Source organism: Mollisia scopiformis (assembly GCF_001500285.1).
Source record: "Mollisia scopiformis unplaced genomic scaffold LY89scaffold_4, whole genome shotgun sequence".
NCBI lineage: Eukaryota > Fungi > Ascomycota > Leotiomycetes > Helotiales > Mollisiaceae > Mollisia > Mollisia scopiformis.
The window spans coordinates 51,486-75,184 of NW_017263584.1; the positions used below are offsets into that span (position 1 = coordinate 51,486).

Consider the following 23,699-nt stretch of genomic DNA (forward strand, 5'->3'; position numbering starts at 1 on the left):
TTTATTCCTTGATTCGATCTTAGTATGAGCCAGTAGAGCCTGGATAGTTTGCAAATTGCGCAGTATCAATCGCCTCCAGTTGCGGGCAGCTCAACTCCGAAAAGACACTCGCAAGTGCAGAGTTCAGTTTCGACAGAGGTGGTGTGATACTAGAGAACAGGCCCTTGAGAATATCAGGAGCAGCTTGCTGAGCAAATTGGTATGCAAAGCACAGGGCATTATCGCCCTGAGCTAGGGTCGACAAGTCATACACTCCTCCGGTGACATTCTGAAGGTCGACTCCTGTGAATGTGTTGACTGTACCGGTGTTACCACCAACATCCAGGAATTGTGGGTACTCGAGGGCGGCAGCCAAGAGATCGACGTTGAAATACGGGATGGTGTACTCATCGCCAATGGCACGTTTGTACCAATTATCGGGAATACGCTCGTTGCCTTCGGTCCACGTGAAGTTTCCGGGCTCGCCAGTGATAGAGAAGAATGACTTCAAGACGTCGCCATCAAGATATCCTTCTGGATACTCAGCTGATTTGTTAGACATGAATCGATAGATAAAGGTGTAGGCTGCTGGCTGCACGGCAACACCGGAGAATGGTCCATTGAAGAAGTGGGGATTGTTGTCGATGGATTGTTGGAATCTGCTCGCACGGAACGGAGTGAGGGTAGTGAGATCGTAGCCGTTCGGGCCAAGAGGTGAGGAATACAGCTGTTCGAACTGACTAAGGATGACTTTATAGTCATTGCCACTTTTTGATTGTCAGTATACTTTTAGGACAATGAACAGGAGTTCATAATCTTTGACTTACTACTCGTATAGGTCTGGTCTGGTAGGAGAAACATCGGATTCATACTTGTTATGAGAGCCTGAGATACCCTGCGGTGTTCCAAGAAGGCCAATTGAACTCAAAAGTCCGGCTGGTGGAGGTCCACCAATGGACCAGGAGGTGAGATCACCATCAAATACCGCACCGTACACAGCAAGGAACGTCGCAAGATCCAATCCCATGCCAAAAACTACTGTATGTCAGAAACCGTTTCTCTTCTAAGGAAAATGAGCTTACCGTCGTAGGTTCCCTGAATAAATTGAGTGATTGTAGCAACGCCATTATGTGGAATGTAGCCATGGTTGGCCATAGCATTCAGCCCAGGGCAGGGCCCTCGTAAATCGGTTGGCCCAGGGGCTACGAAAGCATACTCCCCAGTAGTTGAAACATATTGCTGTGATGCAGAGAAGCCTGGTGCGAGTGGAGTGCCGGCCCTCTTGTTCTTGGCGCCAGCTTCGATTGTAGCAGCAATTCCTGCGATAGATCGCTTTTCTTCTTCACTTATGTCGACATGGAACATGCTCGAGGGAAAGGCAACCACTTTCGTTGCCGAGAAGGCGAGAGCTGCAAGGGAAAATGAGGACTTCATGGCGGGCGATAGACACAACTGTGTTGAGAAGTTGAAAATGGGAGTCAGTCAAAGTTAACTATAACTCATATATGGACGTTGTCCGTTCATGTTGATTTAGTCGCCATCCAGTGCTACCAATCACAGACAAGATAAATAATAATGGCCTCGAGCGGAGTCGTCAAACGGTACAGCTATGGAGCGTAGCTCCGAAGAATTGAGCCTCGGTCTGCTTGCTATGCAGATAATAGAGCAGATTTCAAAGACACCCAGACTGTAGATCTCTACATGACATCGACCGTTCGTTGGGGTAATGGTCACTAGACACGGAAATAGCCACCCACCAAGAAAAAGGACGCAGATCTTCCTCGGTGTACCAGAGATCCGGGCTGGGGAGACGAGGCAAGATTACGACCGTGGGGTGCTTAGGGGAGATCGATTCGCGTACGTGCATCCTATACTGTATAGAACACCAGCGGACAAGACGTCACGCCCAGGGTACAGACGCTAGGCACGAATGCCGGTTCAGCCACATACGGATGAAAGTACCACACCTTCCCAATTTCGAATGGCATGGTGTACAAAACGGTATTGCAAATGAGGGGAGCACCAGTGGTGGCTGGATGTCCGAATTCTTTTGTAGTTAGGCCTTGCGAAGATCATCTGCAGGTTAAGCTTAATACTTTCATCCCAAAAAGGCGGGGAAGTCAACAGGCGCTAAGTATTTGAGAAAGAAACCGAGGCCCATTAGTCATTGTTGTTTCCCTTCAAATAAATAGTACAGACAAAAGGAAGCTTCATGACATTCCTTATAACGAATCGGCTTTTATTTGGTTTGGGTGAGACTGACTGAACTGGAGAGCGGGAAAGAAGAACGATTCCGTTGATCCGACATGCATGCCCACGTGACGCCTAATTTCTGCCGTGGAGTTGGGCTTCCAACAAAGACAAGAGCTGGCAGTCGTGGAACATTATTATCTTCGATCCTCAAGATTCCCTGTAGCTGTATAGCTGTAGTATGAAGGGCGTTCCATCTCAACTAGAATTCTTCGTCTCGAAGTGGCTTGCCCCACGAATCCTAGGGCCTAGAATGTACAATACCCAAGGTATTGGTAGCATAGCCAACGAAAAGAATCCCAACAGGCTCGTGGCCCAGCCAATTCCAAGCTTTTCGTACACTGTTTCATTAGCAACTATTCGAATTGTGAAAACCTCAAAACATACTTTGAATGGTGAACAATGGGAAAGTTCCACCCAGAATGTATCTCAATAATCCATTCGCAGCAATCGCCGATGCTGCCGTGAGAGCTGCATAGGTATCAATCAGGTACATTGATGTGCTCACCTAGAGTCTGTCAGTGAAGGGCTTCAGTCTAGGGAGAAGTACCAACATAGATGCAGAGATTTCCCCAAGCGAATGGTACCATTGCAATGATGGGCACAATCCAATGAACGTCTTTCTTCGCACTCCATGCGAACCTAGATGACATTAGTTCACCCCTCTTCTTTCTCTCCCAGATCCTAGAAGATGCTCACCAGAACAGCGATACAGGCAACCCGATGGCGCCATACATTGCAGGCCACAATCTCAATTCTGGAGCAACCTTTTCAGGAGTCAAGCGCATTACTTTCTGGTAAGTCATTCTATCCAGAATGATGACAGTAGGTACAGCAATTGTACAGCCTAAAGCAATGGACAAGAATACAAGTCCACTGTTCCCACGATCAAAATCATATACCAATCCAAAAACATACGGCACGCTCGAGAAGAACGTGAAGACGACTGCAAATCCGAATGCGACATATAAACTGAGGAAGGTGACGATTGGCTCCGTGACTAGCATCTTAGCCGGCCTGAGAAGTGTGATGAAAAGGATTCCAAAGAGTAACTTCGACGCTGGCGGTTTGGACTGCTGCTCAACAGCTTCGAGCTTTTGTTTCCTCCGTGCGAGGATGATTTTCAGATAGGTTTCCTCCAGGAACCAAACAGGAATCCACAGAACGACCATGGTAATTGCAAGAACATATTGCGACCACTTCCAGCCATTGTCCTGCGTAGCAAAACCCCCCACAACTGGTCCAAACGCAGGACCAAGGAAAGGAAAGTAGAGGATGAATGCTCCAGCGATGGCAAAGTCCTTTGGCCGAAACAAATCTGCGGCGCTGCCAGAAGCAACAGGTAGAGGGGCTCCGCCAAAGAATCCCGCGAAGAATCTCAACGCGCAGAGAGCGTGGATGTTAGGAGCAAATCCTGCACCCAGTGTAAAAATTGCACTGATTGGTACTGTGAAGCGATACGTGCCCAGTCTCCCCAAAGTCTCAGAGATTGGAGCTGAAAGCATAGGACCAAAAGCTAGTCCTAGCACGTAGGTTGTGAGAGGAAGAATTGCGGTGGTCTCGGAGACGTTGAACGATCTCATAACGTCTGGAACGGCAGGAGCATAGATAGAACTACCAAAAGCACTGATCGTTGTCAAATTTGATATAGCTTCAAGGGGAGAAAAACGTACACCACAAAGCAGAGTAAAGACGGGACCGCGATGTTGAAGATCTTCTTGAGCAAAGGCCAATTCATTGGGAGGGATGCATCGAACTCGAGAGCAGCATCTTGAATGGACGCCTTTGTGATGTCCGTCGTCGACTCGGTCTTCTCACTGTCATGGACGCTGGGCTTGGGAAATGCACGCTCGACATCCACATGTGTATCTTGTATTGCCACATCTTGCTGCTCAAAGTAAGACATCGTCTCTAATGTGACACGCCAGCGTTGGTGAAATTAGAAGTGAAAAGTCAATGAGCAATAAGTCACCGAAAGCATTTGGGACAACTGAGAACCACCAGCTCCGCCTATATCATGTACCAACATCACATCATGTTGGTCGAGGTTATAAGGAGGCACGGATTGTGGATCAATTCCACAACAGAGTCTGATCGACAACATTGGAGCACCGCTTGGAGACATCGCCATACACATACAGCGTGGTACGGGCTGCATTGGGGGCGTGAGAAAAGTTCTTACGACTCGGCCTATGACAGAAATGCCACCATCCAGAAAATCGGAGAGGCTGCTATTTCAAGCACGAAAGGGTCCAGATCGAAAACGAGAGCGCGGATAACAGCCTCGATACAATTTGACTCCTGGCATATGCTTGAGAGCCATTGTGCGTCCGACGTTCGTATATCCGCCTATCGAGGAAGGTACGGAATCGCCGTGGGGGCTTTTTGGATCCTACCCAATAACAAATCAGATGAGAAGCGCTGGCGAGATCATTCTCCGATCCACACGCACGGCGCGGCAGATCGTACATCTACCGGTCCTCGAAATGTGATAGTAACCAACCTGAATGAAAGTAACATTCCCGAAACCATCGAATGAGAAAACTTGTCTCGTTAGATGGCTGACCTGAGTCCAACAATCCAACTATGGCCTACAAACACCGACACAGATTGACGATGATATACCAACACGGCAAGAGGATAGGAGGAAGCGAGATTGAGAGGTTGCTCTACCGCATAATTCGATCTTCCTTTAAGGAAGGGGATTCGTATTTGATCCTTTGCACACTTCCATTATGCGGTGAGCTTGGGACACAAAATATGCATCAAAACTTGCCATCAAATGTCGAACATCAGACTCAGATACGTCAAATCGCGAGACAATAGCATTGGCGGCTGCACACATAAACGCCCACGAAAACTGTTGGCACGAGCTGTGTGGTCTTCTCAGACTCTTGCATGCTGTGGCGGCCTTTTGTCTCGTGCCGTGCCGCTCTGGAGCGAGGCTTCAATTGGCCTTGTCTCGAATGTTCCTCTCTGTCCCATCTCGAGCATTCGATTTTCAACGGCCGTAACCTGAGCGAGGCTTATGTATTCTTTCTTCCTTCTCCTTCTTCGGCCAGTTCCTCGCAATATCGATAGCATCCCTTGGAGCCACGAACTCGAGTAAAAGGAACAGCATGTAGTCGATTACCACACAGAGGCAGAATAGTTTCCCAGCCCAGATCCCACATCCGTAGTATCTCTTCAAACGATCGATGAGGGCAAAGCTCTGTACTCCAGCACGTCCTCTTGTAGCGCTCCAGCTGGCAGCGTCTGCAGCATCGTAACCATAGAAAGCTGCCTCACTTATAGCACCAGATATCCCGTCGTAGACCCTTTCTGTCCGTTCAGCCACATCTGTCCACGAATACATCATCTTGACCTGATCATGGAACTTCTCTGTTCTGACTTTATTGGCTCGTAAAGCTGCGATTGCTCGTCCAGTTGCGGCGACCAGATCATCTTCCTCTGGCTTCGCGAAGACAGTCATATGTGCGGGGAGTACTTCAGGAATCCCGCCTACTTGGGTGCAGACCACATACAGGCCACAACTTGCCGCTTCGACAATGACTGTTCCAAACGCCTCTGTCAAGCTAGGATGTAAATAGATGTGACCTCGAACCATAACGTCTCGTACTTCCTCGTGTCTTACAGGTCCGAGCATCTCCACGCGGTCCTGCAGGACGTTTCTTTCCAGCATTTGTTCCAGATCAATCGCTTTGGGTCCTGACCCTGCGATAATGAATCGAACATTGGGATCGCTAGCTAGTATCCTAGGAATTGCAGCGACCAAAAGATCCGTGCCTTTGTTGTAGAACAACCTCGAGATAACAACAATGGTTATAGTATCGTGGGGACCAAGTCGCTGTGGGGGAGGAACAATCTGATTCCCAAATTCGGATAGAGGATATGAAGGGTGGTGGAGAGGACGAAAGTTTTCAGCGACGACAGCGTTTGGAATCACTGACACCATGAGGGGATCGAGAGAGGCACGGAGAACTGTATTCTCTTTGCTACGAAGGTCAGCAAACAGCTTCTGCAAGTGGAGGATAGCTTACCATGTATGGCTGACGCAGATGACATGGTCTACATCACTTAAGATGAACTTTAATAGCTTGTTCGTTAAGATACTTGCAGCATCCGCAAAGCCAAAGAGCGAGTGATCTGTGAACACTGTTCTCAATCCCATTGTTCTTGCATGCAGGATAGCCTCATGGCAGAGACTGCTCAAGCTTGCATGGCCATGTACAATCTCTATCTGCTCTCGTATGACAATATTGCGAAAGATGGGAAAGAAGGAGAAGACAGTTGGGAAGGTTGTTGCTCGATAGATGACCAAAAAAGGTACGTGGTAGACTTTGAGCCCGTTCGTGAGATACCGCACACCCGTTCGCCCTTCGTATGCGTGCGTGATGATGATCACTTTATGGCCACGATCGATAAGTTTCGTGGAAAGCTGGTACATATGGCTCTCGACGCCTCCAGGTTGGGGGAAGAAATTGTCGCTGACCATAGCTATATTGTACGGCATGGTGAATGCGGATGCCGCGCAATGCGGCAGGATGGCTGGAAGATCGAGTGCTATAATGCGCGATTCATATTTCGGAGGCCCTCTCGCAATCAGGAAGGCGATACAGGAGAGAAGTTATGCGTCGTGATGCTGTGGTGATCTGTGATGAAGACATTTGGAGATATTCGAGGCTTCCAGCTTGGAGACGCGACCCCTGCAGGTTCAAAATCTGGGGCGCCGTAAATTTTCTGGAGAGTCTTTTTCGATGAGCATAAACTACAATTCCTCGCAACAGAAACAAATAATCTCCCAATGGCTTCGCAAATATACTCGAGGTATGTTCCGCCATCTAAGAAGAAGCCTGCAACAAGTCTGCCGTCTGTTGCCCGACCTGCAATCATACCCAGCTTCGAATCCTCTATGTCTACCCCGCCAGCGACTCGACAAGATGCTTCCTCAACATATTCAAGATATATTCCTCCCTCCAAGAAGAAGCAGCCCGGCATAAGCCTTCCAAATCCTCCTCGAGCGGATTCGCAATCCCCTCCTCCAAGCCCAAAACGGAAACTCGCAGAGCTGGAAGATCACAATGACGAGACCAGTCCAGTGCAAACCAAGAAGCAGAAGAGGAAGCACATGGATGGTCCCGAAATCGTATCCAACCTCCAGCAAATTTCCAAACCAACAGCTGTTTTGATCCCTGCCGCAGACTACTATGGACCAGATGAGCCCTTTCAAAGTCCAGCTCCCACTAAAGGACGAAAAGAGAAAAAGAAAGCGAAGGAGAAGGAGAAAAAGAAGAAGCAGAAGATGACGAGCACAGTGCCTTCAGATGGAAGCACTGTACCGCAATCTGGGGAGGCATTGGCCCTTCGCATTGGCGATAAGCACAAAAAGATCAAGACGCCGAAACCAGAGTCTGACGAGATACCAGCTGCAGTTCTTGACGAGAAAGCTGAAGACGAGAACAAGAGCGATGATTTCAAACGGCATAGGAAGCTTCTCAAGAAACGGGAAAAGTCCATACGGAAAGCAGAGAAACTTGCAAAGAAGGACCCAGAAGGATCAACTGCTGAGATTCTGGTTGAACCATCATTACCTCACGAAGAGGAGGAAATCCACGATCTGGTGCCATTACCCCAGCCTGAGCCCATTCCAGAACCCCCAGAGCCGTCAATAACTGCTTCGCTACCTCCTTGGATTGCATCACCGATCCGAGTCCCATCCACCACGACTGCGAGCTTTGGAGATCTCGGTCTGTCAAATGATATTGCTGCTGCTCTTGAAGAGAAAGGGTTCAAGGATGCATTAGCAATTCAAGCAGCAGTTCTGCCACTCCTCCTCCCCGGAAAGTCACAACAATCAGGAGATGTCCTTGTATCTGCTGCTACGGGCTCTGGAAAAACTCTGGCTTATGTGCTTCCAATGATTGAGGATATCAGTCGCAACCGACATGTAGGCGTTCAGGGTCTTATCATTGTTCCCACGCGGGAATTGGTTGCTCAAGCACGACAGGTTTGTGATGTCTGTTCCTCCGTCTTCTCCAAGGTTGATGGATATTCACAGCGACCTCTAATTGGGACTGCTGTTGGTAATGAAACATTACAAATCGAACAAGAGGCTCTAATGGGCGAGGAGCTGGTGTTTGATCCTATGGGCTACGACGCCGAAACGAAAGCTGCAAATGCGGCTTGGGAAAGTTCGGATCAACCTTTGCCAGATAGGGAACTGTTCCCACAATATGAGTATAAAGCTAGGATACCTGGTCATGTCATCAAGCCCTTTGTGAAGGTTGACATCTTAATATGTACTCCTGGGAGACTCGTTGATCATCTCAAATCTACACCCGGATTTTCTCTGCAGCACCTTCGCTGGCTCGTTGTTGACGAAGCAGACAAACTGTTGGACCAGAGCTTCCAACAGTGGCTAGATCTTGTCATGGATCAGATGCAATCATACAGAAGGCATATCCGAGATCGCGTACGCAAGGTCATTCTGAGTGCTACCATGACAAGCGACATTGGACAATTAACTTCACTAAAGCTTTACCGTCCGAAATTTGTTGTCCTGGAAAGCTCTTCGAGTGATGGCATGGATTCTGCACACCTACTTGCCTTGCCAGCTCTTTTGAAAGAATCTGGTGTGAAGGTCGAGGACGATGCGATCAAGCCACTCTATCTGATTGAACTTTTGAGACGAGTAGGCCTCATCTCCAACGTTGTTCCCATCGAATCTGACTCCTCGGACACCGATTCTTCCGATTCGGAGTCAGATTCAGAAAGTCAAGCATCAACGGACAGAGATTCCAACCAAGTCAGTGATTTGATGTCTCCAAAGACCAACAACACAGACCCCCAAGCACCTATCGGAGTTAGACCAGCTACTTCCGGTGTTCTGATATTTACCAAGTCCAATGAAACTGCAGTCCGCCTCAGTCGTCTTGTAACGATTCTCTGCCCAACAAGATCATCTCAGATTGGTGTTTTGACATCAACAACTCCTCGCCAGACTCGGCAACGTACCATATCCTCGTTCTCCTCTGGCAGAGTCGCCATACTTGTCGCATCTGACCTCGTATCTCGAGGACTTGATCTTCAAAATTTGGCTCATGTAATCAACTACGATGTTCCGACGAGTCTAACGAGTTATATTCATCGGATTGGACGGACGGCAAGGGCGGGAAAGGAAGGGCATGCTTGGACTTTGTTTACATCTAGTGAGGGTGGGTGGTTCTGGCGCGAGATTGCGAGGAATCAGAGAGTTCAGCGAGTCGGTAATGTGAAGGTGGAGAGGGTGAATATCAAGAAAGAGGTATTTGACAATGAGAGGCAAAGGTACGAGGATGCATTAGATGCATTGGAGAAGGAGGCGACTAGCAGAGCTGGTAAGCCGGGGGCTTGACTAGCATTGATAGCTAGTAGTTGAATTCATGATACCCATACAACTTCTGAGGTCTTCATTGTCCGTCACTGTTTCATGCTGCTCCTTCCTTCCCCTCTTGTCTGGGAGCTGTTCAGCATTAGCCGAGCCCCTTTTGCATAATCTGCTTCGCCAGAGCACTACATTACCTCAAATCTGTCCCTTCTTTCACACATTGACCACAGATCCGATGACTGCATCTCCGGCAAGTTCTCTGGGGTTGAGCATTGAGAGCCTTGCACTGTAGCTTTTTTTAGCTTTATCCCAAAGTCCGACAAACGGAGCGTGAACCAGATTCTGAAAACTTACAGTCCAATCTCCGTGATTGTTGCAACAATGCCAATGGGTCCACGTAGGTGTGCTGTGCTTTTGTCCCATTGTGCTTGAGACGAAATTGGAGATGTGTTTATTGTGAATGTTTGTGCAATAGTGAAGAGAATCTCGTGGAAAACCTCATTTGTGACGACGAACATTTCCAAGTTGGGCGAATCTACGAGAGCATAAAATTCACTCTTGTCGTTGAATGTCTGTCCATGGACAGGGACTTGAAAAAGGTATTTGAAAATCCTTCACTATTTGCGGAGTACGAACATTGTTCCCTTCGTCAACAGCACATATTACTAGGGACATCAGGGACATTACAATAGACAGAATACAGAACACATAGACATGGTATGAGCTTGCCTTATTATTTCAAAGAAGCCGTGTTCGTTCCTTTACTTAAAGCTGAACGCTTTGCTGAGCCTCTCTCAACTTCCTAGAAGTCCTACCTCACATCGTGCAAGCACTGACCTGTGAAAGCATGATAACGCCAGAACTTTCCAGAAGAGCCAAAACAACTTTGCATGAGCTGGTTCAACAATTCGAAGGTATCGAGAGCCAATACAGTTTGAACTTAGTTCGTAGCTTGCCCTACAACCATCATTCATTACCTTTGGCCTATTTGGTATCATCACCGTGTTGTCACTTCGACTTGACATCTTCCGTGCCCTGAGGAGACCACATCATAATCCCGCCTCCAACATCACCACCAACCCTATAGGTATAGTCACCCAGCATTTGAAAGCCCATTTTTCGGTATAGCTTTTCACCCATCGGACTGGATGTAAGACCCATGACCACATTTTCCTCCTTCGCTCGAGATAGAGCTTCAGAGAGAATGAGTCTTCCGACCCCCTTTCCTTGCCATTTTTGAGCAACGATGATACTCTGAGCATGCCATCTGTTGGCGCGTTCCGGGTGAGCTGTCCAATACCGTTTGGTATCCAACCCACTAGACCCTTCGAACATCTTCAATGCGTCTTTATCGCAAGTCAGATTGGGCCATAACCGATGCTCCACCAGGAAATACGCCCCGATGACCCATGACAGCAGGAGCATTATCCATTTCTCAACTCCGGAGCTTTGAGAATAATTCGTAGCATTGCCCTTGCGAACAAATTGCCCATAGCCGATAGGAGTGTTGGGATCAGAAGCAACGCAAGCCACCAGGTTGAGATGTTGGTTGCTTGTAATTCGCTCCCAAATATTCTGACGGAAGCCACGAATAAATATATGGTGATCGTGGTGTGCTTTTTGAGCTAGAAAGTCCATGACTGGGGTACCGGCGTAGGCTTCAGCAGTGTAGACTCCCAGTGTGTGAATGTCCGAAAATCGCATAGGTCGAAGGATAAATTTGTGTTTGGGGGCATCTGCTGGAGCATCACCGAGGACAGGAATGCCTGGGGTTTCCAGGGAGTTTGAGGACATTGCTGGCAGTAGGTCTTGAGGTATTGAAGACTTGATACGCGTACAGAGCGTTCTTTTGAGGGATTGTCCACCGTTCCGTGAACAATTCAACCTAAGCAAAAGGGAGGAGGTGCGAAGATGATTTTGACATAAATATAAACACGTCCAGGCAGCAGCAACGATTCCACTTTTGATGACTCATAACACGGCGAACAGATTGGGCAGCCCGGGAATTTCTTCGCAAAATAGGTAATGCGCTCGCAATTGATCTTTCAACAGAAAGGGATAACTGGCTAGATATGCATTGATACTTCATTAGAGATTAGCATTTGGGAAAGCAAGTATTCGCAGCTTAGGGTTCTCGCGATACGGCGTTAAAATGCTCAGAACCGGACTTTTTACAGATGTTCTTTCAATTGGGGAACGAAGTAGAAGATGTTGCTCATGTATCTCTCGTTATGATTTAGGAGGCATCGAATTCGGCTGACAATCTTCTGGATGCTTGACTGCCAGACTGCGATGCGAGTGCGACAAACAGATAGCACAGAAGTTGATCGTAGAATTGTTGATGGTATTAGACAATTATTTGTGTTAGAAATTGGGTATTGAAGCTCGAGACCCACTGGTGATCTTTCAGCGGGAGCTTTCCGCACAGGACGGGGACAGCCAAAGATGGTTAGCCCGCCGTTGGTCCACATATCACCTTTCCTTCCCTTTGCTCTTCCTTTGCTCTCCCTTTGTTCTCCCTTTGCTCTCCCTTTCTCCCTCAGACATATTTCCACACCAAAACTTCAGGATACGGATGATGATGGTTTTCACATCCGCAGCAGCTTTATTCTTTTATTTAATGTTCGTGTTCTCCTCCCCCCGAAGTCATATATTCTTGGTGATCCCTGAGTCGGGCCCCGGCGCAATTCCCTCCCCCTTTCAGCTTGCCTTTCTCCTCAGCCGCTCCGATGGCATGCATCGTGTCTCGCGTCCAGCCGTCTCAAAATGTCTCAATCTGGTCATGGTAACCTGCTCTTCCAATCATTCTTTAAGCTTAAATTTAAACTATGGGGCGCTCCTCTTTGCCAAGAAGACATGCGGCATCGCTCTGAAAATGCCTTGCCAGTGCGCCAGGACTTTCCACTGATTTCAAGGATCTGATAAGTCAAATCTACGACGAGTGTCTAAATTCAGGGTTGGGTAGAAGCAACTATCGAAATGAGGCTGAGAATTGCAACCTTCATTGGCTTCGCGTCCTTCCTGCTCGGTCTCGCGATCAACGGCTGTGGGCCTCGGTCTTTGTGACTTGAGGTACAAGTACAAGTACTGTACATCTGGGTGCGCTGCTGCTAGTAACATATTCTGGTCTTCAAGCTCTTCAGAGGTGCATCTCATTCCATTCATACAGCATGTCTCTTCTCAAATCGAATCTACATCGTCTTGCTGCGATTGTCCTCTGTTTTGCCCCAGCAAGTGTGATCGGCGACACTCGGAATTGGAACCCAACTGGTCAAGGATGCGTGGACCCGAAAGGCTTTCTCTCTTGCTACGATACGCAAAGTAGCAATGCAGATTCATGTGTCTCCTTCTGCAATTCCAACAACGTGCAAGGCACAGGAGCGTACACAGATTGTATATTGGGATGCAATGGAGCCTGGTTGGCTAGCAATGTGGGATGCTGGATTCAAAGCTGTTGGAATCAGGTATGTTGATGCTCGCGTGTAATATTCCAGAGCTGACTTGGAAAAGGTCTACTCTTGCGAGTATCAGCTCACTGCGCTGAGTTACTTTGACGGAACCGACCTTGTCCAAAATGCCAATATCCCATTCTATCCTCCACCAGATGACGCATCTGCAGGCGCTTGCTGTAAGCTCCTAAGCTGAGTCTTGTTCGTGCTCTCCTAACCGATCATCTAGCTTGCAACCTTGGCTACGTCTATGGCAACAAAACATACATCAATTTCAACAATGCGTGCATAACAGTTGCTGGAAGTGGTGATTTAGATGCTACATATGAATGCGAGTGCTGCGAATTCTCTTTCCCAGTGTCCAAGTATGTGCTGCCCCTCTTCCGAATCTGCAAGATCTGACGATTACAGTATCCTAAATGTATGTCCTAAATCGGACCTCTCTATCCTTGGATTCCAACAGGAACTCAACGATACTCAACAACTCATCTCGAAATCGACGGACAATTGCGCGATTCTTGACAACAATTCCGATACTTGCGTGTCGCAGTTCGGATATCCTTTCTATGGCACAATCACCAATCCACTCAACCTCCCTGCTGATGAGCCAGGAACCGAACCTCTCTCCAACCTACCTGGAAATGCTTTCACGGACTTTGGAGAGCCTGCGTATACCCTAACGTTGTTTCCCGGATATTCCAGTGTCATCACTCCAGCTGCATTCAATGCAGATGCTGGCGTTGCAACTGGTTCGGTGGAGGTGGGTTCTGCTGTGGTTACGGCCACTGCTGGTTCCAGTGGACAAGGTGGGAGTGTGGCTGCAACTGCTACAGGAAAAAATACAGGTACTGCAGCGACGGCTTCAGGGAAGAGTACCAATACAGGGTCTGCGGCATCCTCTTCATCGACCTCGACGCAGAAGAGTGATGGGTTGAGGGTGGAGAGCAAGGCGGGTGCTGTGCTTGGCGCTGTCTTTGCGAGCTTTGCACTGTTCATGTAGGAAGCTCCGCATCATTATACGAATTCATACTGTTCAAGCTCAAGGCCTGTTTCCCTTCTTGGCTACAAAACTTGTTGCACCTTCACGAGATACAACAATGCAATATACCAGAGCTTCGAACCCCTCTCACTTTTATACTTACTGATGCTCCAACTTATGCATTCTATAGTTGATATTGTTTTCTAGCGTCGCTTATCTGTGCTAGTCGTCAAGGGGTTTGTGGTGGCGCCGGCTAGTGCTGAGCCTGTCGAATATCCAAAGCGCGGGTAGTGACGACAAGACTTTGGAAGCATGCAAAATAACTGCTGGGGGAATAATGGCGATAAATTGTTCTCTTTGGACCTGGGAGAGTCACGTTGGTTGACCGAACTCCACAGCCTTTTCCACGATACCGACATGAATGGCACTGCCAAAGCACCCGCTTCTCCATTTACCTGGGTGACTCTCCTCACTCGCATATCCTACCTCCCCGGAGCCATTCTTCTCGCCTACAGTCTCCATCGCCATAAATCCAAATATCCGCTCTTGGTACTCATAACCTCCTCATTTCCATCATCGTTACTCCCATCACTTGAGCGCGAATGCTCCTTGACAAACGCATCAATATTACACATATCAGCTCTCTCCCCTCCACCAGAAAACAGTCCCTCCTCTTTAATCGCATCAAGATTCGAAGACACATGGACCAAATTGCGAGTCTTCGAACTCTATCGATATGGCTACGAGAAGCTGGTGTTTCTCGACGCTGATATGCTCGTGATGAGAAACATGGATGAATTATTTGAGTATGAATTACCAGGAAAGGACTGGATTGCAGCCAATCATGCCTGTGTTTGTAACCTGGATAGCGATAGCTGGGCTGCGGAAGATTGGAAGAAGGAAAATTGCGCTTACACTGGGTTGAAACCAGGAAGTTCTCCGACGCTTGTACCAGATCTGGCATTTTCGTCTGGGAAGAGAACACACACACTCTTGAATAGTGGGATGTTTATCTTTTCGCCATATCAGTCCCAGTGGGAAGATATGTTGAAGTTTCTGCGTTCAGATGAAAGAGTGAAGGAGTTTTTGTTTCCGGATCAAGACTTCCTCGCTGAGTATTTCAAAGGCAGGTGGCAGAGCGTTGGGTGGCAATACAATGCATTGAAAACGATGCGGTATTGGCATAAAAGCATGTGGCAAGATGAAGAGGTTCGGAACTTGCATTATATTGTCGACAAGCCGTGGAGTCGGAGGGTTGGAGGGGATGGCGTTGCGGGGTATCTTGGTCGTGATGGAATCACTCATCAGTGGTGGTGGGATGAGTATGAGAGGTGGGAGACAGAACGTCAGCAGAAGGGAGAAGAAGAGATATTGGAGATGATGGGAGGAGAAGTTGCTAATCCGTTGAAGGACGGTGAGGAAGTAGAAGCTCTTCATGGAAATTGGCAGGCGAACCCTAGCAAAGCATCGGATTGAATTCGAACAACACTACGTACTTCAGCACGATAATTTCTCTGACCGCTGCCTGTTTTTATTCTATCTTTCGCCATTTCTCGTGGTTCTTGGCGTCTGGGTGCGTCGGTATTTTTGACCATTATCAGACTGGCCAAACGCCTCCTCTGTCAATCCCTGCCACAATATCCAGCAGAGGCAAAAGGGTCATGTCTGCCAGGTTAGTGCTTCATATGATGTGGATCCCGCATTCCCGTGTGTTCCCGCACTAAATAGTTCGAAGTGCTCTAGAATCATGACGTTTGCATTTAGATTTGCCCGAACATTTTCCTCATTGAGAAGATCGAAGGTTCATTGGAGCATTCAACTATGTAAATCCTCATTAACTCAAATGTATGCATTGCCATATATGTCTGCCAAAATGTCCGCCTCAGAGAAACCAGGGAATGTTCAGCCGAATTGCTTCACATCTACACTTGGACAAGCGGCTGAACGACCTGACACAAACTTGTCTACCGTCAGCGAGCTCATCGATCTCCAAGCGAAGTGCCATGGTGATAGATTTGCTTGTGCATTCCCCACTCCACGGGATGGGGTTGAATGGAGCTGCGACATTTTCAGTACGTATACGCTCTCACGTGATCCATCAATTCCTTCATTCTAGGTTCTGACTTTCCCAGCTTACAAGGAGCTTCTCACTGCCTCGATAGCGGCGGCAGGGGAGCTTATTCCACTCTTAACAAGTATTGGTAGTGAAGAGAGAGCTCCATGTATAGCACTTCTCTGTCCAAGTTCTGTCGACTTCCTCTTCACTTGGCTTGGTTTGATGCGAGCTGGATTATCAGTCCTCCTGATTGCGTGAGTATCTTCTACTACTTTATCATAACGTAGAAAAGTACTGACTGCAGCGTCACCAGGCCCCAATGCCAGCCAGAAGCAATTGTTCATCTGTGCAAATCGTGTGATGCTCTGCATCTGGTCTATGATGAAGCATACCGCGACTTGGCCTCATCTGCTGCATCCCATGCAGAAAGTCTAGCCATCCATCAAATTCCTTGGCAGTCTCAAAGCCATGATATTCGTCATCTCATGAGCCATTTGAAACCATTTCGTCGGATAGTTTCGGAGGCCGTTGAGAGCGATACAGCCTACATCCACCATACTTCTGGGACCTCTTCTGGAATGCCAAAACCAATACCACAGACACACCATGGAGCGGTCTCGGTACTACCTTCCTTCGACGGCGGTGACTCAGCTACATTCACAACAACTCCACTGTATCATGGTGGAATCGCTGACTGCTTTCGAGCGTGGACTAGCAATGCCTTGATCTGGTTGTTCCCAGGAGACAAACGCCCTATTACGACTAACAACATCCTCTTTTGCTTAAATGTCTCCGAGAAAGCGGCCCAAGAACGCTCCACACCACAAGTCAAATACTTTTCTAGTGTGCCATATGTCCTTCAGATGCTTGCCGAAGATCCGCAAGGAGTTAGCATGCTGCAGAAGATGGACATTGTGGGCGTTGGTGGCGCCGCACTGCCTGCTGGAGTTGGCGACGACCTTGTCTCCTCAGAAGTGAACCTGGTGTCAAGATTCGGGAGTGCCGAGTGTGGATTTCTGCTGTGTTCGCACCGCGACTATGAAACAGATAAAGAGTGGCAATACCTCCGTCTGGCAAGCACCAAACTTCTCCAATTCGAGAAACAGGATGATGATTCTGGATTGTACGAGTTAGTTGTGCGTCCAGACTGGCCACATATGGCGAAAAGAAACCGACAAGATGGAAGTTACGCCACTAGTGATCTCTTTGAACCCCATCCAACGATTCTGAATGCATGGAAATACCATAGTAGGAGTGATAACCAAATCACTTTGTTGACGGGCAAGAAGTTCGACCCTGCTCCATTAGAAGATGAGATTGCTTCCAGCTCTCCTCATATCAGAGAAGTATTTATCGTTGGTAACGGCAAGCAAGTCCCTGGTGCACTGGTTATACTCAAATCAGACATGTCTGCTTGTCGTGAAAAGGAGATATGGGATGTCGTGAAGAACATCAATGGCAAAGGGGAAAATCATACCAGAATATCCAGAGGCATGATTCTAATTCTCGATGCCAAAACGCCGCAGCTTTCTCGGAGCAGCAAGGGAACGTTACTGCGTGCTCTTGTCGAGAAGAGATTTGCCATGGAAATTGAGCAATTGTACACGGTGTCAGACTCCGAAAATTGTATCGAGGATCTCTCGCGATCAAGATGTGACACTTCTAGTCACCGAGACTGTTAACGGGTTGTTAGAACGGCCCATGAAGGATGAATATTGTGATTTCTACAGGAGCGGCGTTGATTCTGCAACATGCACGCAAATCAGATCAGTCCTACAGAAAGTGAGTAACTCCCATCGGAAAATTCTGAAGCTTAAAATTCGAGTAGAAAATTCTCGGCCGTGGCGAGTTACTTCCGTGGAATGTTGTTTATAATTGTGGCAACATCCAAAAGTAAGGATGGACTCGCCAAAGAAAAGCTTACACTGGCTAACTCCACAGCCTCTCTCAATACATTAACGATCTAAGGGGAGGGAGTCTGAATGATTCTAAAACCTCCTCAGGTGTTGAACAACAGATGTTGGATCTTGTCCGGCGATGTTCGAATTTTGAAACATCAGAAGAACCTGATGATGTTGTCAAGCGTCAGAACCCTGAACCCTATACCCGGGTAGTGGTAAGTAGACTGTTTCATATGTATATCTCATAATGTTGATCGTTCATAGATTTTTACAGGCGCAACTGGTGCACTCGGTGCACACATCCTAGATATTCTGCGCCGGGATCGGTCAATTACAGAAATTTATTCTCTCGTCCGAGCTGTCGATCAAAACGCTGCAAGGACAAGAGTCTCCAGCAGCTTGATTAAACGACGAAAAGATTCATTACAGGATCATGATAATGTTCAATGCATCCCAGTTCGGTTAGCACAACCGGATCTAGGAATACCAGCAGAGTTATTGGAAGTTCTGAGATCAAAAGTCACTCATATTATCCATGTACGTCGTTTTACCCTCATCTTTCCTTAAACAAATACTGATTGTTTCAGGCTGCTTGGACCGTTAATTTCTCTCTGCCACTTCAAGCATTCGAAGAAGACAACATTGCCGGCCTCTACCATCTTATCAAATTCTCAAAGTCATGCTCCCCTCCAGCTCGACTATCATTTTGTTCCAGTACTGCGAGCGTACTCGGACAGTCTCATCCTGCCGTCATAACTGAGCAAATCTCGACCTCACCTTCAGATGCTAATGCTCTTGGATATTCACGCAGCAAATGGGTCGCCGAAGCGATCTGTTCTGCGGCCTCGAATGAAGAGATGATGGCGGGACGCATCAAGATACTGCGCATTGGACAGTTGACTGGAGACACCGTCAATGGCGTGTGGAACATGAGTGAAGCTTGGCCCATGATGCTGAGTACTGTGGATGCTGTGAATTGTCTTCCTCAGAGAGGTGACAAGCTGACCTGGCTGCCTGTTGATATTGCTGCCCAGGCTGTCATCGATATTGCACTTGGTGAGAGCACGGACAATCCACCGACAAAGGATTGTCCAGTGTATCACATTGTGAATAACTCGACAGAGAAGTCATGGGAAGATCTTCTCAGGTGGATTCGTGAGGCTAGATCGAAGCCATTTGGTGTAGTTGAACCTGATGAATGGATGAAAAGCCTGGAGAAGCTCGAATCCCACCCAGCCCAGAGTTTGCTATGGTTGTGGAAAGGTAGCAGCGCTGAAGAAGAGAATAACGATAATCGAGAGAAACAACAAGCCCGCTTCGAAGTTGCCAATGCGGAGGAATTTTCAAAAGCCATGCGTTCGGTGAGGCCGGTGGATAAAGAATTGATACATAAGATCTGGAATTGGTTGGAGGAACAGATGATTGGCAGCAATGAATCCCCAGAAGACAAAGCGCTATAATAATTAGTTGGAGCTCAAATATGACCTCAAATAGTTGAAACCACTAGCCCGTTTCCAGAACTGGTAAATCGATGAGAATCTTAGTTGTTGCTCCTAGCCTAGGTTAATAGTTGAGTAAATAACCTGTAGCGTAAGAATAAATCATAAGATAATATTGTTCTGAAGCTTGTAGGACACCTTAAATTGCTATAAGTAGGGAAAGGAGGTCCGTCGAGATGGGAGGGAATTCGCATCCTGCTTGTACTATTTGATTTTGGGACTTAGCCAATTTATATTGTCCGACAAATTCTAGAACAATATTATCTTATTTCCCAGATTGACGGTAACAGGCAAAGATGACCAATCAGCAACCGTTACCAGTCCTCAGTCGTATCACAATTCACCCAATCACCTCGAAAACCTTCCAGATTCACTCATCAACACAATCTTCGCACTAGTGCGACGCTAGTGTCGATATAAACGCGTCTTTACAATCTAGAAACTCCTCAAACAAAGACTATTGACGCGGTTGAGCGCAGGTGTGTTGAGACGGCGACAACTAGTGGTTGGGCTCCGGCGCATATGGTCGAGCAAGGTCTAGGTGATTGGTTTAGGATGGGTGTTGAAAGAATGAAGACTACGGGTGTGGGTGATTAGTTGACAATAAAGAAGAGTGTTGATAGCAGGAGAAACTAATCGACGCTGAAGAAGATAAAGGGAGGAAATGAGAAGGGAAACGGTTTACACTATCGCACTGGGGTGAAGTTGGTAAAGAGAATTTGGGCTTGATGTAATAGTAGATGTTTCATGTCACCAACACAACAACTGGATCAACTTCACGACCAACATCGATGCGATTAAGTTTCAACCCACTTTGGGAAAGCGTCTTCACTGCTCGATATCAAGAGCTTTTGTACACAATCTAATTCTAGAACCCTCCATATGCCATTTTATTGACCGTCAGCAACCTTTACACTCTTGAGTGCGTTGCCATTCACGCCATTCGGCGCAACACCATTGTTCTTGACCTTTGTGTCTGTATGGCCATTGCTGAATCCATTGGTCCCGTTGGCTCCATTGGTGGCAGTCTTTGCACCGTTCATACCATTAATACCGTTAGTACCATTGGTTCCATTGAGACTTCCCGCTTTCATAGCAGCCGCTTCAAGGACCTTCTCCTCCTCCATCTTTGCATTCTCGGTGTATCCAGTATCAGAAGCATCGACATATGCTTCGAGACCTTCTCCGTTGCGGGGATACTCCTTCATAAGCTCTTTGTGTCTCCTGAGAGCAGCATTCATCTCTTCGGCAGAGACATCGTTGAGGAAAGTGCAAGTACCAATTGGATTTGGCACAGCAGCGCGAAGTAACCCATCCCGTGTCTTTAGAATAGCTGAAGTGGCCTTAGCTAAAATCTCTTCGTCGAACTGATGATGATCCATGGAGAGACCTGCGCGCGAGAAGAGGTTCAAGATTCGACGATGCTCAGCATCAGTGATCAACTTTCGATCATTGGCGAGAGTTGCAGAGTATGCCATGTCGATGGAGATGGCATGTCCGTGACGCAATGGAGTCTTTGGGACCAGCTCGTGAAGCGGTGACCAAGTGTGACCATACGCGATGACACGATCAAGACCAATCTCGTGAAGGTTGGGTGTCTCGAGCTTCAACATCTCATGGATACCTTCTCTGTTGATCTTGTCGGCAGCGTCTATGAGCTCCTTGGAAGAGCCATCAGCACGACCGAATGACTTCTCGATGAGTTGTTCGCAGTATTTGTCGAGAAGGTTGAATGTATCCAGGTGGGAACAGGTAGAAATTTTGATCAATTCTGCGAAGCCGTTTCGGATTTGGGCAGTCGGGAGTGTTCTCAAGAAGGTGAAATCAAGGAAGGTATGGATCGGTGCGTGGTATGCGCCCAACCTGTTCTTCATTTCACCATAATTGACGGCAACTTTGATGGAGACAGAGGCATCGATGAGTCCAATGACAGTAGTTGGAACTCGAATGAAGTTGGTATTGCGGCGATATGCTGCACATGCAAAGCTGGAAAAGTGTTAGTGAAGGCGTCTAGCTTATTTGCAGAAGAATTACCCAGCGACATCAGTGACAAGACCTCCGCCAACAACTAGGACGGGCTCCTAGAAAGGATTAGTCTCATTTTATCAAATGCAGAAGTTTGGCCAGAGTACAAACTTTGCGATAAATGCCAAATTCGTTCATAGCATCAACAATGCTCAGCAGAGTTGGCATTGTCTTTGCTTTCTCTCCGATCTTGGTCTTGTGTATCTTGAGTTCAAGGCCATGATGCTCGAAATACTTCTCCATCTTCTTCCCATAGATGTTGTAAATGTTCAGGTCGGTAACGGCTAAGCATCGCTTCCATTTCTTGTAACAATTTGCAAGGTTGCAGTTCTCAAGGTCAAAGACACCGTCAATGAAGGTAAAGTCATATTCGATCTTTTCGTAGCCTTCAACGCGGAAGCCAACATGACCTGAGGAGGTCTTGGTCTCAGCGACGGTTGCTTTGAGGTCAGACATGATGAATGATCTGAAAGAGAAGATGCAGAAGAAAACAAAGAGAGGAAATCTGTTGAACCTGGGAAAAGAGTTGACGCCGGGAGGCTTCAATATTATAGCATCATATGTGATGACGATGACTGTCTTCTGGATCGCTTTTAGTCCCCTAAGCACTCGGAAGTCTCCACGGCGCCACCTGGACCCATCCTGTCAACAAATTGAATAGCGTTTGAAAGCAAACGGATCCGTTGCTTTGCTTCTTCTTCCGGGTTTGAAGCGTTTAGCTTCAAGACTATTTGGAGCGGGACCTAATCGACATAGATACCCGAGTACACGAACGACAGGTGGTGCATCTGAGAGTCGTGGTCAAATCTTTGGTCGAGCCCTGTGTAATGCAGGTACCATCCTACTTGGTGCATTTTTGAAAATGCGTTAAGTGACGCGACCCCTCGATACCCTACATTGTAGGTAGCGTAACGATGTGTCCGGCGAAAACGGCTATGCGACGGCGTCGAGCTAGTATTAACGGCGCTACCATAAAATAGTCATGATGTAGGGAAGTATCTGAAGTATCATGACCTCAACACTCAATTTCATGCCTTGTTTATTGTTCATTTGATCCATTGCGTGATCTCAAAGATTCTCCGCAAGCAGGACTAGCGACTCGGAATACGAACACGAATCGGCAGAAAATAGGCAACTTCTCTGAAAAGTTCCAATAGATCTATGCAAAAATGCCATCTTTCGACGAGTCCAAAGCGTACGCCAATCAAGAAGAGACCTTTGTAAGTTGTTTGAGTTCTCAATGATCAATGCTGACAGAAAAGTTTGATGATGGCCGAGAAGAAGAGCTCGTCAAGTTCATCACGAGCAAACCGGAACTACGTGGGTCTCCACGCGCTGTTCTCAAAGGAATTGATGAGTATGCAAGAACCAAAAAGTACTTGATGAATGTTGGAGAAGATAAGGGAAGGATTGTGGTTGACATAATCCGAGAGAGGAAACCGAAAGTCATGGTCGAGCTCGGAGGATACTGTGGTTACTCGACGATTCTATTCGCTGACGCCGTTGATGGCCAGTACTTCTCGTTGGAGAGAAGTCCCAAGTTCGCAAAGAATATCAAAGCTTTGGTGGACTTTGCGGGGTTGAAGAATGTTGAGATTATCGTTGGACCAAGCAATGAAGGCCTTCAACAATTGTACGACAGAGGCTTGAAGAGCATTGACATGATGTTCTTGGATCATTACAAGCCAGCATATACAACAGACCTGAAGCTTTGCGAATCGTTGGGAATGATCAACAAAGGGACTATTCTCGCTGCTGATAATGTTATTAGCCCTGGAAACCCTCCGTATTTGAAATATGTCAGGAGCAGCGTGAAGGAGAAAAGGATGGCACTGACTCAGGAGACCACCGATACGGAGAACTTTCCAGGGAGGTCGGCAGCACAGTACGGAAGTATTGAGAAGCTGGACAAGGTGAAGGGAAATCCGAATATAATCTACAAGAGTGAATTGGTTGAGAGTTGGGAGCCTACGGGCGTCAAGGTGAGTTTCAATCGTCGATCGAGTGAGCCCAGACTAATGGGGAGCAGGATGGAGTGGAACTTACGAAGTGTTTAGGAGTGGATGAGGAAGCGTAGTGACATGTATTGAGCAAAAAAGCACATTGGAGCAAAAATCAGCATTGTAGTTGAGAAATGAAGTCGCTACAGCCAACACATGCAGATCCTTACTCAGCGGCGAAACCCGACGCCCGCT

General features: G+C 47.4%; 10 protein-coding genes across 10 annotated transcripts; 5 read left to right on the plus strand and 5 right to left on the minus strand.

The window, feature by feature from the left end:
• Positions 1 to 19: 19 nt before the first annotated feature.
• LY89DRAFT_576987 (Cloroperoxidase) lies at positions 20 to 1,413 on the minus strand (the record flags this gene model as incomplete). The annotated part of the gene is made up of 3 exons (XM_018208864.1): positions 20 to 746; positions 807 to 1,017; positions 1,062 to 1,413. 3 exons carry the CDS (start codon positions 1,411 to 1,413, stop codon positions 20 to 22), a joined length of 1,290 nt encoding a protein of 429 aa, XP_018075889.1.
• Positions 1,414 to 2,136: 723 nt separating this feature from the next.
• Positions 2,137 to 4,419, minus strand: LY89DRAFT_377561 (putative bicyclomycin resistance protein). The gene is made up of 5 exons (XM_018207101.1): positions 3,903 to 4,419; positions 2,929 to 3,855; positions 2,784 to 2,871; positions 2,617 to 2,737; positions 2,137 to 2,570 (listed from the first exon to the last, which is right to left on the minus strand). The coding sequence occupies exons 1-5, from the start codon at positions 4,133 to 4,135 to the stop codon at positions 2,428 to 2,430; spliced, it is 1,512 nt and encodes a 503-aa protein (XP_018075890.1). The 5' UTR covers positions 4,136 to 4,419; the 3' UTR covers positions 2,137 to 2,427.
• A 723-nt stretch (positions 4,420 to 5,142) lies between these two features.
• Positions 5,143 to 6,887, minus strand: LY89DRAFT_377321 (glycosyltransferase family 4 protein). Its single transcript, XM_018207098.1, has 2 exons — positions 6,270 to 6,887; positions 5,143 to 6,224 (listed from the first exon to the last, which is right to left on the minus strand). The coding sequence occupies exons 1-2, from the start codon at positions 6,740 to 6,742 to the stop codon at positions 5,231 to 5,233; spliced, it is 1,467 nt and encodes a 488-aa protein (XP_018075891.1). The 5' UTR covers positions 6,743 to 6,887; the 3' UTR covers positions 5,143 to 5,230.
• Positions 6,888 to 7,033: 146 nt separating this feature from the next.
• On the plus strand, positions 7,034 to 10,287 carry LY89DRAFT_664727 (P-loop containing nucleoside triphosphate hydrolase protein; the record flags this gene model as incomplete). Its single annotated transcript, XM_018212796.1, has 4 exons — positions 7,034 to 7,056; positions 7,129 to 9,605; positions 9,911 to 9,992; positions 10,071 to 10,287. 4 exons carry the CDS (start codon positions 7,034 to 7,036, stop codon positions 10,285 to 10,287), a joined length of 2,799 nt encoding a protein of 932 aa, XP_018075892.1.
• Positions 10,288 to 10,390: 103 nt separating this feature from the next.
• LY89DRAFT_377540 (uncharacterized protein) lies at positions 10,391 to 11,809 on the minus strand. The gene is made up of 2 exons (XM_018207100.1): positions 11,739 to 11,809; positions 10,391 to 11,678 (listed from the first exon to the last, which is right to left on the minus strand). The coding sequence occupies exon 2, from the start codon at positions 11,387 to 11,389 to the stop codon at positions 10,604 to 10,606; it is 786 nt and encodes a 261-aa protein (XP_018075893.1). The 5' UTR covers positions 11,390 to 11,678; positions 11,739 to 11,809; the 3' UTR covers positions 10,391 to 10,603.
• Positions 11,810 to 12,634: 825 nt separating this feature from the next.
• Positions 12,635 to 14,190, plus strand: LY89DRAFT_377352 (uncharacterized protein). Its single transcript, XM_018207099.1, has 4 exons — positions 12,635 to 13,059; positions 13,106 to 13,223; positions 13,274 to 13,409; positions 13,456 to 14,190. The coding sequence occupies exons 1-4, from the start codon at positions 12,766 to 12,768 to the stop codon at positions 14,042 to 14,044; spliced, it is 1,137 nt and encodes a 378-aa protein (XP_018075894.1). The 5' UTR covers positions 12,635 to 12,765; the 3' UTR covers positions 14,045 to 14,190.
• Positions 14,191 to 14,449: 259 nt separating this feature from the next.
• LY89DRAFT_564431 (nucleotide-diphospho-sugar transferase) lies at positions 14,450 to 15,397 on the plus strand (the record flags this gene model as incomplete). Its single annotated transcript, XM_018208516.1, has 1 exon — positions 14,450 to 15,397. A coding segment is annotated over one exon (948 nt), but the record flags the coding sequence as incomplete, so codon positions are not given.
• Positions 15,398 to 15,847: 450 nt separating this feature from the next.
• Positions 15,848 to 19,453, plus strand: LY89DRAFT_704470 (acetyl-CoA synthetase-like protein). Its single transcript, XM_018217383.1, has 9 exons — positions 15,848 to 16,095; positions 16,140 to 16,218; positions 16,268 to 16,333; positions 16,393 to 17,705; positions 17,746 to 17,861; positions 17,908 to 17,972; positions 18,021 to 18,195; positions 18,245 to 18,517; positions 18,568 to 19,453. Exons 1-9 carry the CDS (start codon positions 15,867 to 15,869, stop codon positions 19,438 to 19,440), a joined length of 3,189 nt encoding a protein of 1,062 aa, XP_018075896.1. The 5' UTR covers positions 15,848 to 15,866; the 3' UTR covers positions 19,441 to 19,453.
• Positions 19,454 to 20,369: 916 nt separating this feature from the next.
• On the minus strand, positions 20,370 to 21,960 carry LY89DRAFT_575897 (Dehydroquinate synthase-like protein; the record flags this gene model as incomplete). Its single annotated transcript, XM_018208815.1, has 3 exons — positions 20,370 to 21,465; positions 21,514 to 21,560; positions 21,616 to 21,960. The coding sequence occupies 3 exons, from the start codon at positions 21,958 to 21,960 to the stop codon at positions 20,370 to 20,372; spliced, it is 1,488 nt and encodes a 495-aa protein (XP_018075897.1).
• A 713-nt stretch (positions 21,961 to 22,673) lies between these two features.
• LY89DRAFT_729060 (S-adenosyl-L-methionine-dependent methyltransferase) lies at positions 22,674 to 23,581 on the plus strand (the record flags this gene model as incomplete). The annotated part of the gene is made up of 3 exons (XM_018219337.1): positions 22,674 to 22,724; positions 22,767 to 23,486; positions 23,534 to 23,581. The coding sequence occupies 3 exons, from the start codon at positions 22,674 to 22,676 to the stop codon at positions 23,579 to 23,581; spliced, it is 819 nt and encodes a 272-aa protein (XP_018075898.1).
• Between the last annotated feature and the right edge of the window lie 118 nt (positions 23,582 to 23,699).